We start from the raw sequence: 14104 nt of genomic DNA, 5'->3' as shown, positions 1-14104 counted from the left end.
GCAGAGAGCAGGGGGACGCGGCCCCCGCGAGTGCCAGCGCCCGCGGGCGGCCGTAAAATTCTCTCTCGCGGTGCCAGTCTTGGGGCTTTGCGTTTTTCGAAGCTGTCGCGGCCTCAGTGTCTCAGCCCAGCGCCAGGGCTACGCTTCCCCGAAGCGGACGCCATTGCCGACAGCCCCGCCCTGGGAACGCCCCGCGTTCCGCCCCGCAGGGCCCGCCCCGGCCCGCAGGGCCCTCCCTACCCGCACGTCCCTCCCCGCGCATGCGCGAAGCCCGGCTCGCCCCGCCCCGCAGGGCCCGCCCCGCCCAGCACGCTCCGACCTGCGCATGCGTAACGGCCCGCCGCGCCTGGTTGCCCGCCCACCCACAGGCACACCGCGCCTGCTCCGCGCAGGGCGCGCTGATTGGCTGAGCGCGCCTGGAGCGGGACGAGGTGATTGGCTGCCCGGGGAACGCGGCGGGTGGGGGCGGTTGGGGCCGTTGCCGGTGGCGGGCAGTGCTGCGCTGTGCTCCCTCGGCCGCCATGGCGTTCTGCAGGGCTCCGCTCCGGCGCTTGGACCAGAGCTCGGGTACGGGCGCGGCGGGGAGGGAGCCCCGGCCCCTGGCGGTGGCTGCAGGGGGAAGGGGGGCCGGCCGGCCGGGACCTCGGCGCTTTCCTCTCCTTCTGCCCGTGTCGCCTCTGGGAGGGGAGCTGCCCGGCCGTTACCTCAGCGCGTCCCGCTGCTCCCGCCCGTGTGCCCCCCTGAGGGGAGCTGTGTGCCGGGGGCTCTCGCGTGAGCCCTTGTGAGGAAAAACACCCCGGAATGAGGTCGAGTCCTGGGCAGGCGCGGGCAGACGGCTGCGCGGTGCGGCAGCGCTGAGCTCTGCGCGTAGATGTGGGCGCGGGAAACGCAGCAGCGGCAGACGAGGCCCTGCCCGCCTGCTGCTGTCTGGAGACAGAGCTGCGAGGGCAGCGCCCGGAGCCGGGCGCAGCGGCAGCCCCGCGGCGGGAGCGTTTGCTGCTGGCCGAGTTTCTGCCCGGGAGCTTGTGGCTGCAGCTGAGGGAAGGCCTCTCTGCCACCCTCCCCTGAGCTCCCCTGAAATGGAGCTGCTCTCGGTTGGAGGAGGCTGCATCGAGCTAAGAAGATGCTCTCAGCCTTTGGTTTGTTTCTTTATGGAAGTTAATGCACCGCTGTCCCTAAAAAGATGCCTTGCCGTGTGGTGGCTGTAAATCGTGGTTTCTAGTTCTGTTCGCAGTGTCACAAACCAAGCCTTTCCCCCACCACGTGTGCTTTATGTTTTCTTCCTGTCTGCGGGGAGGAGGAGGAGAACTGAGGCTCCGGTTGTTGGCTGTTTTTTCTTCTCTGTTTTTAAGCGGATTTAACTTAGAGGTATTACTGTTTTCAAGTCAGTGAAGTTGAAAACCCTGTCATTTGACTTAATAGTTCTCTGCTGTTCTGAAAATCTCACTTCTAGTGTGTACCCCGCTGCGAGGATCCTGTGACGTCAAGTCTTCAGACGCACTGAAAAGTTCTCTGCCCTCTGAAACCTGTCGGCGGGTTAGGAAGCAGAAGAGTAAGTAGTCCTAGAAGCTGCACAGAAAGCAGTGCTGTCACATCCTTGAATGCTGCAATGGTTGGTGCTCACGTGCTGTTCCTGCTCTGCCCTTGGTCAGAACTGGTTTCCTGTCGCAGGGGCTCACTGCCCAGCTTGCAGCTCAAGGGGATGCAGCTGTAAAAACATGTCTAAGTGAATCTTCCAAAAGTAGCCTTCTATGTGACTTCTGCTAATTAGGGGGACCTCTAGAGACCCAATAAATGATTTAACTACTTCATTAGCAGACAGCAGGGTTGGGGGGGAGGGGACGGACACATGACACGACACACCTGGCAGAAGCTGAATTCTCAAACTGGGTGTCATCTGGTAGCCTCTCCCTAAACTCTGTCAAGTGCCCAGATGACTGACATGGAACTGCCTGGCTGCAGCAAGAAAACAGCTGGCACTGGCTTGGCAAGTGGACAGGCTAGCAGTCGGGTGGCCTTCTCCCTTTTGTACAAGAAGTCAATTGACCTCGTCTCGTTGGGCTCCATTGCCCACGCTGTCTGCATGCCCACCCTCTTCCTTCACCGTTCTTTTCTGCATCCATCTGCAGGCGAGACAAATCCCAGCAGCGAGAAGAGCGCACCTGCCCTGGTGACTGGCAGGAGACTCGTGCCTCTCGGATCAACAGTAAGACTCTGCCGTCGTGTCTGTAGCGCTGTGAAATTGCAGCTGAGCCTGACTGTGACGAGTCCAATCCTGTCTCCCCTTTGGACAACTGCTATTAACCTGCCCGAGTACGCTGTGAAACACACTGTTGTACCTGTATTCCTGAGTAGGCAGGAAGGAGAAAGGAAACTGCAGCGTCTCTGGGTATCACGTGAGGATTGCTTGGGGCTCCAGAGTGGCTTGTTGTCTTTGCTGTTACGCTGTTGGGCTTTTTTGCCTCTTGCTCCCTGTGTGATTCCGGTGCAGCTGCTGCTGCTGCTTCAGAAGGTCCTGCTTCTGGTTTCATGTGGTGGACAGGGCAAGGCAGAAACCTGATGGTAAAAGAAACAAAGAGAGGATGATAGTGTGTGTGTACAGGTTCTCGGCGCAACGTGCGAGGCTGTGGATTTGAAGGTGTGTAGGTTAGGTTGAAAAATGATCACCCCGGCTTCCTACTTTAGTTTACTGGTACTGGTGATGTGGGACGCAATTCTACAAACAAAGCTGTGTTTCAGAGGTTAAAATGTTCTTTATGGAGTGCTGATGTCTCGAGCTTCCCTGATCTCATGGCAATGGCCATGAGCTGTCCTTTCAGAGCAATGCTTATGAGAAAGCACAGGGGTAAAACCCATCCTAACCTGCTGCTTGTCTGCCCTGTTTGAGAGAGACGTTTGCTTTTTGTTTGGGGGGTGTGTGTATCTCCAGTAATACTGCCTGTATGAAAGCATCCGCCGCCGTATGTAACGGTGGTGTTAAACTGCTGTGCAGCTAGAGATCAGTTTACATATTTCTAATGCATCTGTTTTCAACAGCCAGCTAATGGGACTCTGAAGCCCCAGAAAGATCCTGTCCTTATGAAAGAGAAAAACAAACAGAAGAGACTGGAGAAGGAGGTATGAATGCATCATGTGGGTGCAGTCCTGTCGTATGTTTCCCACTTAGTGTCATCAGATGTACAAATTGGGAAGGTTGGCCTCTTTTGCGTGACACAGCATGCGAGTAGTTTGCAAGCAGCTCTGTGCAGGGCAGAGATTATCAAATGTTATGGTGTGCAGAAAACATTGGGTTTGTCCATAGAATTACATTGATTCCTACTGATTGTGAACAGCTGTGCAGTCAGTGGAGGTTTTTTTTAAACAACCAAAAAAAGAGGGAGGGGGGAAGGGGAAGAACCAAGTCCTATGTTCTCTACCCCAAAAAGGTTCTGGTTTATTTACCAACTGTTTGCTGAGATTTTTGCTTCGTGATTGACATAATGTTAAACTTGAACGGGCAGCTAGCTTTTCCTTATCAGTACACTTCTGTGTACAAATCCAGGCTGCGTGCGTCTCACAAGTCCCACGCTGTCTTTCTGTTCCGCAGCAAAGAGGAGAGCTGGCTTCTGTTGGAAGCTGAAGCTAAGACTGTTGTAACTTTAACGGGTTGTACTGGCTCAGCAGCGTAAAATCAGGCAGCTGAAATGCTGGCACTGCAAACCTGTGGTGTGTAACGACAGAGAATTGTGGCGATTGGGCCATCTCCTTTGCTGCAAATGACAGAGCTGAAGATGCATGTTCTGAAATAAAGCTAATACAGTTGGGATACTCAGCCTCTCCAAGAACACCACAGGCATAAACTAGTGCTGAAGGGTAATACTAGGAAAGAGAGCAAATATCTTTTGTTTTAGATTCGTGCGTTAGTGCGAGAGCGTGGAGAGCAGGATAAAAAGCTTCAGGCTCTGGATGAGGACTTTGCTAAGATGGAAGCAAAGCTGAGTGCTGCGGTTCAGGAGAAAACGTCGCTTCTGGCAAACGTTGCGGGCCTCAAGAAGCAGCTCCTGGAACTGACGAGGACCAACAGCCTGCTGAAGTCAAAGGTATTCTCCCAGATGCGTGCGTCTTTGCGTAGGCTTTGTTGTGAAGCTCCCTGGGCACGAGGAAACTTGAGGTGCCGATCAGCACGTGCTTTCACATTCCCCGTGCCCCCTCCTTGGCGCAGGGCTGGAGCCTGTCTGCTCTGGGGTCTTGTGCGCCTCTGCCTAGAGACAGAGCGGGCCCTGCTGACGTCCTTCTCGGGGACGGGTAGAGATGAGTGCTGTGGCTGGCGGGGAGACGCTTTTGGAAGGGCGTGTGAAGAGTAATGCGTGTGAAGGAGTTACGCTTAGTGACTTTCTGTTCATCTCTGATCAGCTGTCTGCAGATGGCACGCAGAAGAAAATGAGCAGCCTATGCATGGAGCTAATGAAGCTCAGAAACAAGAGATGTGCTAAGGAAAAGGTAGGAGCGTTTGCGCTGCACAGGGTAGCAGTTCTGAGCTGTTGAACAGACGAGGGAGGGCTTACAGCAGAGCTGCAGCTCGTGGTTTGTTTCTGTCCTCAGCTCGGTAGTTTCCTCTGCTTTCTGTAGAGTGAAAACAGAAGGGAAGAGCAGACAGCGAAGGTTCTTGATTTTGCTCTTGAGGCGCAGAGTAAATCTGAGTTCAAGTGCAGAAGCCTAGAAGTACCTCTGCTGCAATATCACTCTGTTGGTCAGGTCATTAATTCCTTCATCAAACAGTGGTCAAAGTACCGTTTAAAGCTCTTCCACGCGTTTGCGTTTCTCAGGTGGTGGTGGCTGTTGCTGTTTGAACAAATACCGGGTGTCTGTACAGGGGGATACTTTGAATCAGGGTCAGCAGAGTAGCAAGTGCCACCATTAAATTGCAGTTATGAATTCATTTCTGCTTCCCGCTGTTAGACGATTGATTTTGTCTTTTAGCAAATCTCATTTTGGTGGTAACATTTGGTTTTTGGGGCTTTTTTCAGACTGCGCTTGCAAAGCAGGAAGACATGGAAGCGAAGCTGCAGGAAGTGCAAAGGAATCTAGAGCATTCGAAAGGAAAAGCAGCACAGCTGGAAGAAAAACTGTAAGTAGAGAGGAAGGGAATGGGCTTAGGTGACGTGATGTCGTCTAGCTGGGCTTATGTGCTTGCACCTTAGAGTAAGCACATAGTTGAGGGAAAACACAGGCCTCCTCCCTGCTGAGAAGAAACAGAAATTATTAGTGTCTGTGACCTGGAATGAATCTGGTGGAATGAAGTTTTAGGCACGGCTGTGTTCCTGTAAAACGGACACACAAAACATTGTTCCTCTGGTCTAGCTGCCCTTTTCCAACAGACAAACCGTGTTGGTTGGAGCCAGTACCGGTTGGCCAGCCAGCTGGATTGTGAAAAGTATGCCTTACGTCTGAGGCGTGACTCAAGGATTGATTTTCACTTGCTTACCTGCAAACAAATAGCTGACAGGTAGCTCTGAACTTTCAAAGACATCCATCATGACAAATTCTTGGGTTTAGGTCTGCTGCTGAGAGACAGAAAGCTGAAGATGTGTCTGACATTGAAAAACTCCTGGAATATATCAGAGAGCTCAGGTAAGAGCACAACGTTCTTTATTTGGACCGGCTGAGTTAAAAGGCAGTAAAACTAAGCCTGGCTGATGGCTGCTGAAGTCGAACCTTGGCAACAATTCTGTTTAACAGTATTAAAATAGAGCCGGGGGGGGGGAAGCAATCGGATGTTTTTCCACACAGTGGAAAGGAGTTGTAAGATATTCTTTTAATTATCTTTCTAAATGTCTCTCTAATAAGCTCACAAACCAAATTTGTCGTAACAAACACCTGAATTTTCTCCTACAGCACTGTTGCAGACACAGTCGAGAAGTACAAACTGGATGCTGCCCGGATGGAAGAGGCGCTGCTAAAGAAAGACCAAGACCTCGAGGTCCTGAGGGATACCCTCAGAAAAAGAGAGGAAGAATCTTTCAAAGTGATCAAAGGACTTAATGAAAGGTGTCAGCTGCTTGAAGAAGAGAAAGGTAACTGTTAGTCCTTGTGTGCTGTTCATATGTGGGACAGCTAATATGTCTGCAAGCACCTCAGACAGGTTGGGTGTCAAATGCCGTTTTCAGCGGGTGTGTTCCAAGTTAAGTCCTGTCTCTGAGCTCCAGCTGAAAACGGCTAGGCGTGTTTCACCAGTGTGGAAGCTCCCCGGAATCTGACATCTGTTAAGTCTGAATTTCTGTTTCGGTGGAAGGTTACTAAGGTAGAGAGTACAGAAATGGAAACTGTTGACGTAGTGGGAATGGCTGCAACCTGAAAGCTGCGAACAAACGACTTGTTCCTCCTCTTCCTGGAGAAGCAGCACGACATTGTCCCCACCCACCGTTAGCAGCTTGCGCGCAAGTTTGTGGGGTATCGGGAATGTGTCGAGGGCTCCTTCTTCACCTCTTGGCCCCTCTCCACCAGACCCAGCCACTGTGCAGCCTGAGGCTGGTACCCAGTTCTCTGTTCACTGCTTGGCTTCTGCCTGCTGGCATTCCGTGCAAGAAGCTTTGGGGAAGTCACTGAGTTGTTTTTCCCCAACCGTCCTGCTTTCTGATGAAGGCAGGCGAATTGCTTGGTCCAAAGATTCCCGCTGTTCACATTATTTTGGAAGTGGTGACTTTCAGCCAGTTTGGAGGAGTTTCCAGCTGGGTTAAAGATGTGGGTTGGTTTGGTTGTGGTGTTTTGTGGTTTGTTTTTTTTTCTTTCTCTCCCCTTTGCCTAACTAACTGTAAAGCTGGAATGGAAGTACTATGAAGAACAGACCATAGAATAGTTTGGGTTGGAAGGGACCTTCCCAGGTCATCTAGTCCAATGCCCTGCAGTGAGCAGGGACATCTCCAACTGGGTCAGGGTGCTCGGAGCCCCGTCCAGCCTGGCCCTGAATGTTCCCAGGGATGGGGCATCGACCACCTCTCTGGGCAACCTGGGCCAGGGCCTCACCACCCTCATTGTAAAAAATTCTTCCTTCTATCCAGTCTAAATCTGCCCTCTTTGAGTTGAAAGCCATTGCCCCCTGTCCTGTCGCAACAGGCCCGGCTAAAAAGCCTGTCCCCATCTTTCCTACGGGCACCCTCTAAGCACTGCCAGGCTGCTCTGAGGTCTCCCCAGACCCTTCCCTTCCCCAGCCTGAGCAGCCCCAGCTCTCCCAGCCTTTCCTCCCAGCAGAGGGGTTCCAGCCCTCGGATCGTTGCTGGGGCCTCCTCTGGCCCCGCTCCCACAGCTCCAGCTCTGTCCTGTGCTGAGGGCTCCAGAGCTGGACGCAGGACTCCCGGGGGGCTCTCAGCAGAGCGGGGCAGAGGGGCAGAATCCCCTCCCTGGCCCGGCTGGAGGACAGAGAAGGGAGTTTGTGTTATATTGACGATTCCTCTATGCAGAGAAGGAGTTATCTGAGAGCAGAGGAAAACTCCTGAGTATGAATGCTCAAATAGAAGACCTGAAGAAAAGAATCAGCTTAGAAGAACAAGAACACCAAAAACTGCTGCAGAAACATGAGGAGACAGTCTCTCAGCTGCAGCAAGAGAAGGTAAATACAGACTATCCATTAGTCTGCAGATAGACTCCCATCCCAGTGCCTGGCGCTAAAGGTTCTGACTTTGGTTACACGTGAGATGGCTGTGTCAATCATGGTCTGATCTGTGGAACGTACGAGTGGGTGCTGGCCAGCAGAAACCGTGTGTGGTCGAGAGCTCGAAGAATCCTAGCTGGTGTGGTGGGGTATTTTGGTTCTTCCTCTAGGCTTGACCTTATTCTTGTGCTTTGAACGCTGCAAGTTGGTGTTTAGTATCTCGAGAAGTAACGGTGTCTTTAAACTCTGCCATACTCTGGCACGCAGGAGGCGTCTGCAGCAGCGCACCAGAAGCTACGAGAGTTTCAGCTGGAGGTAACAAGTGAGAGACGTCTTCTTGAAGAAGAGCTGAATGACACAATGAACGAGCTGAATAAATTACATGCGAAAGAGAAGAGATCTGAAGAGCTGGTGAAGCAGCTGGAACAAGAAATCAAAGTGCAAGATGTTGAGCTTGCGCAGATGGAAGCGGAGTTGAAAGGGTTTGTGAAAGAAACTTTCTGATTCTACAGCTTGGAAAGGAGAAACGTTAAATCAGTAGCATAAGCAAAGCCTCTGAGCCTAACTTGGGTTTGACACCTGAGGAGAGCTCTATTGATTTCTTGCTGGGTGTTGATTATTGGCAGTGATTAGACCTCATCCAGCTGAGTGACTGGAGCCAGTTTTATTTTGTCTTAACTTCAAACTGTTGAAGCAGCGTGCTGAGACTTGCTCGCCGTGCCAGTTCTGTAGGAATAGGGTGGTGCGGTGAGGGGTAAGTGCCGTGCGTGTCGCATTGGATGCTTCTGCCCTGGAGAGGGCAACGACTGGGAAGGACTTTCAAGCAAGTTGCTGCTTCTTTTCACGTATTGAAAGTTTACTGCATGCTGAATTTTTCTTGCAGGAAGAATGCCGAGTTGGAGCAACTCCATGCAAGGCCCGGCAGCGCTGTTCCGCGGCTCCAGGAAGAGCACAGCAACGCGTTGCGTGAGCGCGGGGAGACTGCTGCTGCGTTTGAACGGTATTTAAGTTTCATTAGGAGCTGGGACAGGCTTCTCTCTAAGATGACAGGACAATGTGCTGTTTATTCGTGTGCCCTGGTACTGAACTCTGTGTACGAGCGTTGGGGCAGTATTAGAGAAGAGAGCTTTGTGATGGCAGGTTTGATGGCATTAAGAAATTGATGTATTCCTTTGGAGTGCTGGTCGAGCGTAATGACGTACTCGGTGCCTAGCCCAGGAAACGGAATGTTTCTCCTGCCAAAGTCTGACCCGTCAGAATGCTCCAGTGCTCTTGGACCTCAGTGAGGGCTGTAACCAGTGCTGATGTTCTCTTTGCACTAAGATCTCTTGCAAAAAGACTGCTTGTTTAGGTGCAAAACTTGCCCTGAACCCAGATTATTTTCCTGCAGTTCTTGCAGACCTTTCTTCTCAAAATATTCAGGTCGTGGAAGTATTTCAAAAAGTGATACTGTTACTGCCAGGTATGCAGCACAACCATGGAGGATCAAGTGGGGTATCTGCCAAAGCAAGCTGCAGATCGTAGGTCTTTTGGTGTTGAAAATCAGCTTCAGATATGCTGTACCTTTTGTGTTTAAAATAGCTACCCAAAGGTGAAAATACCTGTCTTGCGGAATTTGTCGTAGTGTTAATGCTTATGGCTTTAGGGAAATGTGGGGTTTGTTTGGGGTTGTTTTTAAAAAAAACTTTTGTTTTATCCGTGCCAGAATGCTGCCATAGCTCCAGATTACAAAATCTCTTGGATTTGTTCAGATGACCTTGTGTTGCTCTTGTAAGGCCTGAACATGTCAATCTGTATTTTGTCTAAAGTAACGAGATGTTTCTTATTTGCGTGGTAATACCAGCTACAAGAAGACAACAGCTGAAGAAATAAGCAGCCTCAGAGTGGAGAACACCTCTCTGCGAGAAGAAATTGCCAGCCTGAAAAAAATGAGTCAGGAGAGTCGACAGCTGCTTCAGGAAGCAGAATGTGCTAAAAATAAAGTGGAAGAAGAATGCGCAAGGTACAAGAGAGACAAACTTCTCCTTAAGCTAAGGAATGCCCGCGAAGGCTTGCCTTCTGAACTAGAACTTGGCATACAGCGCTCTACCAGATAAAATCGGTATTCAGTTTAAGTTTTTGGTGTCTAGTTTAAAGTATTAAAGTATAATATTTAAAATACTTATGCCAAAGGGTAAAGTATGTGGTAAGTTTCTTCCTTTTCGCAGTGCAGAGGATTGAAAGTATTGACAGACAAAATTCATGACCTTTCTGTACGTTAGAAAATGGGTCTGTTCAATTGCATTGACTTTTTCCTCGATGTGGAGCAGACAGGAAAAGGGCAACAGTTACCTGAAATACGTTGGGAGATTGTCTTGATCAGAAATACCAGTTGCAGTGACTGCTCCACAGATAAGATCCACAGGGGCAGACAAACAAATTCTGAGCGCAGAGCTCACCCCGTTGCTGCTCTGAGTCGTGTCACCTCAAATTCTGCTCCCGAGCAGATGCCAGTGACCCGCCCGTGAGGTGCCGCTCTGCAGCGCGAGCGAGGCCAAGGCCCTCTCTCTGCCCGAGAGAAAGCACCGCAGCGCAGCTGCCGAGTAGCACCCCCCAGGAAGCTGTCTTGGGCCGCGAGCTGAGGCCGTGTTTCTCCTCCGGCTGTCTGGCAGCAGCCTGGTGGTGTGTGCTCTCCTTCCACCCACGGCACGGAGCGTGAGAAAGGCCCTTGCTATGGGCGAGTCACTCGACTGCTGGAGTGCGGCCTTTAAAGGCCCCAGTGTACGGTCACCCGTGGCAGACAACAGTGGGACCTGCCTGGACAGGAGCTGCGTTACGGAACGTGGTGTGTGTGTGCTGGAAGGCTTCCTTCCCCGCTGCTTTTAACGGAGTTCCTGGCTAGCTGCGGAAGCTGGGTTTAACTCAGCTACGCTCTGATCTTTTCAACTGGGGCATGTGGAGAAATGACTTGCTCAGCTGCATGGAAATGCTGTGTTGACCAAACTGAGTCTGGCATTTCTGATCTTCCCCGGTCTCTCTCTTTGCTGATTTGTAAAACGCCGCTGTAAAGTTTTGTGATGTTTCTATTGTCTTGCTCACCTAGAGCCAGTATATTAACAGTGTCCAGAGGACAACAGCAGCTTAGCCCAGCTTATTTTAAAAAACCTGTGCTGCTTAAGATGTTGCCCTTTCTTTCCTCCCCACCTGCTTAATACTGCCTCCAGCTCCCGTTAGAGCTGGTAAAAGAGCAAGGGCTGAAGAGTTCTTTGCTGGCTGAGGGTGCCAGGGGAGGGGTTCTCAGTCTCCACCCAGGGGAGGCTGGAGAGGGCAGGCAGTGCTTTAGGTGCAGGCAGGCATCCTGAGCTCTGGAGCACATCCTCGCTCCACAGTCTTGACTGGTTTCTGCTTGAGCAATCCTCTGCCAGTTAAGTCTGACTCTGAAGTCTCTTCCACTGCAAGCAGTTGGTGTTCAGCAGCCATAAATCAGAAATGCAGAATCCTTCCTTGCTTCAAAAGCACTGCTCTCTTTCTCATAGGAGAAGTTAAAAGTAATTGTGCCTCCTGGACTTGACCGCTTTCTGCGTTGTCGTTCTGCTCTTGTAGCACTGTTTGTGCAAATGATTAGCTCAGCTCTTCTACTAACAGCTTGTCAGCCATGGTTACTTGTGTTTTCAGATTTAGAGGAGTGTAAAAAAAATAACAAAATGAAAGAACAGGTTCACTAAGGATGGATGGTGTTTTCCTCAGGATGGTTTTAGAAATCCAGACAAAGGTTGCACTAAAAGAAGCAGAAAGAGAAGGAATGAGAGAGTCTTGCCTTGCACAAGTGACCACACTTAAGAAAAACCTGGAAGAGCAAACTGAAGATCTGAAAAGAGAACTCAAAGCGGAAAGATCAAGGTGACTTTCCTTAAACTAACCCTGCACGTTGCAGCAGATCAAAAGCTAGCGTGAAGAAGTGCTACGAGCTAACAGTGAGCGTCCTGAAACTCCACTTCTTGCTTTTTAGGAAGACCATAAATGCAGGTGTGACCTCCAGCTTAGAAGAAGAGGTGGAGACCTGGCGGAAGCTGTATGAAGATTTGAAGAACAAAACCAAGCCGTTTCAGGTGTGTGATGCAGCAGATGTCTGTCTGTGTCTGCTGGCTTCCGACTGGTGCCGGTGGCTCAGGTTCTGCTCCTGAGAAGCAGGCGTGCTGGTTCCCATTCTCAGCCATTTATCCTGCGGCGGTTTCCTAAGCTACTGTCCAGGAGCCAGCTATTCCCCTTCCCAGACCAGTCTGTCTTTAGATTTCAGTCCAGTAGAAAGCTGGGGAATCTAAAGGTTTCTAAATGTGTGTATTTCAGCAACAACTGGATGCATTTGAAGCAGAGAAGAGTGCGCTCTTACATGAGCATGGTGCTGCCCAAGAAGAACTCAATAAACTAAGCGAGGCGTACGCTGAACTCCTTGGCCACCAGAACCACAAACAGAAAATTAAGCATGTGCTGAAGTTGAAGGAAGAGAATGCCCACCTAAAGCAGGTTGGTGAAACGAAAAGCTACAAATGGGCATGTTATTGATTTGCTAGATTCCTTGGTGTGTTGCTCTAAATATTGACAGACTACTGATCCCGCAAACGACTGCGTTCCGTGGTTCTTAAATTCCCTGCCACAGCCAGGTTAGAACAAACCACCGGCCTCCTGCACCAGCAAGGGAATCTCTGTCAGTTTTGACTGAATGTGTGATGTGCAGAGGGATCACCAGTGCAAATAACTACCCCTGTTCTTAGCTGGGTTGGTTTTTCTTAGCTCTCTTGGAGGTTCGAGGCTTAGCAAACCATCTGCTGAAAGCAGCACCGGACAGTTTCGGGCTGCCCTGTGCTTGGTGGCCTTGCGCAGCAGTCGTAGTTCCTTTTTTAACGCCACGGAAAATTGTGTGCGTACATTTGTGGGTCGTGTTGCTCAGAAGCGCTGCTTCAGTGAAGGCTGAAGCAGGCTTTTCTGCTGTTCTTAATCTGACTTCCAAGTGTCCCGTTTTCTTTAGGATGTCTCAAAACTGCGTGTGTTGCTGGCGAAAGAAAAGCAAACCAACAGAGATCTCCAGGGGCAACTGAACGCAGTCCAGGGCATTCGGCGTTGTGATCCTTCCACAGCTTTCCAGCACACCAAGGAAAACATCCCTCCAGAAACTCCTCTGGAAGAAGGTAAGCTTAGATTCTTGTGTAACCACGTCCTTGTGGCTCTCAGGCTTACGCAAAGCAGGTACGACAGCCTCGTGCGGGCTGCTGCCTCTGGGGAAGGAGGGGGAAGGGCCGCTCGTGTGTCTTTCCCAGCGGATGCTGGAAGCAGCCCTCGACGGGCCTCATCTGGTGTGCTGCTGGTTTGCTGCTGGGCTTCCCAGCCCGGGGCCTGACGGAGCAGGCAGAGGGGTGGGTCAGGTCAGGCAGCAGCAGGAGTCTAGGGGAGCAAGAGGAGGGAGGGAGGGGTTACAGGCAGGCGGTTTGCACAATCTTGCAAGATGGGAGTTGGGTGTTGCTGCCGCGTGTCTCCTCCAGCTTCCCCGCTGGCGTGCGGGTGACACGTTGCGGCAGCCCGGGCGTGCGGCAGCGTCGCCTGGGCGGGCAGTGGGGAGAAGGGGCTCGGCCAGGGGCTCCAGCCCTGCTCCCGTAGCTGCTGCCTGCCCGGGCCCCGCGCTGCCGCAGGTGTTGAGGTGCGGATGCCCCGCCGATGCAGGCGGCGGGGGAAGGTGGCGAGCGCCCGGAGAAGCAGAGCTGGCGCGAGCGAGGGTGGGTGCGGGTCTCGCCCGGAGCCTCGTTCCACAGCGCGTTCCCGGGGCTGAAATCCTGGCTTCCCCCTCTCTGGAGTCCAGTGCCTGCCTTCCCCAGCAGACAGACGATTCCTGACTCGCTGTGGGGGGAGCCACGGTGAAAAACCCAAACTTAGTCCCATTTTTCCATTGTAGGTGATCAGAACAAAATTTAATCTCCTCAGGCTGTGAAGAAAAATACCATAAATCCAAAAAAAGGTCACGGTTTTACTTATTTTTGTGTGCTGAATCTGCACAGTTTGTTTTCAGAAGAGCAGCTGACGCTCAGAGACGAGATTTCATTTGTCATCCTTATTCACCATTTCCTGAGAGATTTTTTTTTTTTTGCATCTATCTTGTATTTACAGCTTTATGTTAAATTTGCTGTTTCATTGAGGATGTTTGAGCGCAATAAAAGTTTTAAATGAAAGAATTTGTCTGTTTCCTTCACAGAGCAGGGATCAGACCCAAGGCCGCGGTGTAGTTGCCCTGCAGTTCTCTGTCCCAGCCTGAACTCTTGTCCCCAAGCCCGCTGTCCGTCTGGCCTCGGCGCCGGCCACCTCTCTGGGCTCGCAGGAGCTGCTGCAGCTGAAGGGGCCGCGCACCCAGCCTGCAGCGCCCTTGGCCTCTCGGCTCCTCTGGGTTTCCCCGGGCACAGCAGGAGATCCTGGGCCTGCAGGGAAGGGTGGAAGGCCGCGCTCTGGTGCCGG

The 14104-nt window shown here is 51.6% G+C and overlaps 1 protein-coding gene across 1 annotated transcript; it reads left to right on the top strand.

Moving 5' to 3' along the window:
* The first annotated feature begins 475 nt into the window (after positions 1-475).
* On the top strand, positions 476-13812 carry LOC104338725 (hyaluronan mediated motility receptor). The gene is made up of 18 exons (XM_075442105.1): positions 476-567; positions 1454-1552; positions 2130-2206; positions 3037-3117; positions 3891-4079; positions 4393-4479; positions 5007-5107; positions 5536-5610; positions 5875-6053; positions 7437-7585; positions 7895-8109; positions 8511-8627; positions 9471-9629; positions 11354-11506; positions 11616-11715; positions 11954-12130; positions 12633-12792; positions 13551-13812. Exons 1-18 carry the CDS (start codon positions 522-524, stop codon positions 13568-13570), a joined length of 2184 nt encoding a protein of 727 aa, XP_075298220.1. The 5' UTR covers positions 476-521; the 3' UTR covers positions 13571-13812.
* The last annotated feature ends 292 nt before the right edge of the window (positions 13813-14104 follow it).

Source organism: Opisthocomus hoazin, chromosome 23 (genome assembly GCF_030867145.1).
Source record: "Opisthocomus hoazin isolate bOpiHoa1 chromosome 23, bOpiHoa1.hap1, whole genome shotgun sequence".
Classification (NCBI taxonomy): Eukaryota; Metazoa; Chordata; class Aves; order Opisthocomiformes; family Opisthocomidae; genus Opisthocomus; species Opisthocomus hoazin.
This window is presented reverse-complemented; position numbering and strand designations above follow the sequence as displayed.

Bases quoted from the DNA above. Each gene is read 5' to 3' on its own strand.
- LOC104338725 (XM_075442105.1), top strand. From the start codon at position 522: ATGGCGTTCTGCAGGGCTCCGCTCCGGCGCTTGGACCAGAGCTCGG. The intron at 4,080-4,392 runs GTATTCTCCCAG...ATCTCTGATCAG, and splicing joins ACAGCCTGCTGAAGTCAAAG to CTGTCTGCAGATGGCACGCA. The intron at 5,108-5,535 runs GTAAGTAGAGAG...TCTTGGGTTTAG, and splicing joins GCACAGCTGGAAGAAAAACT to GTCTGCTGCTGAGAGACAGA.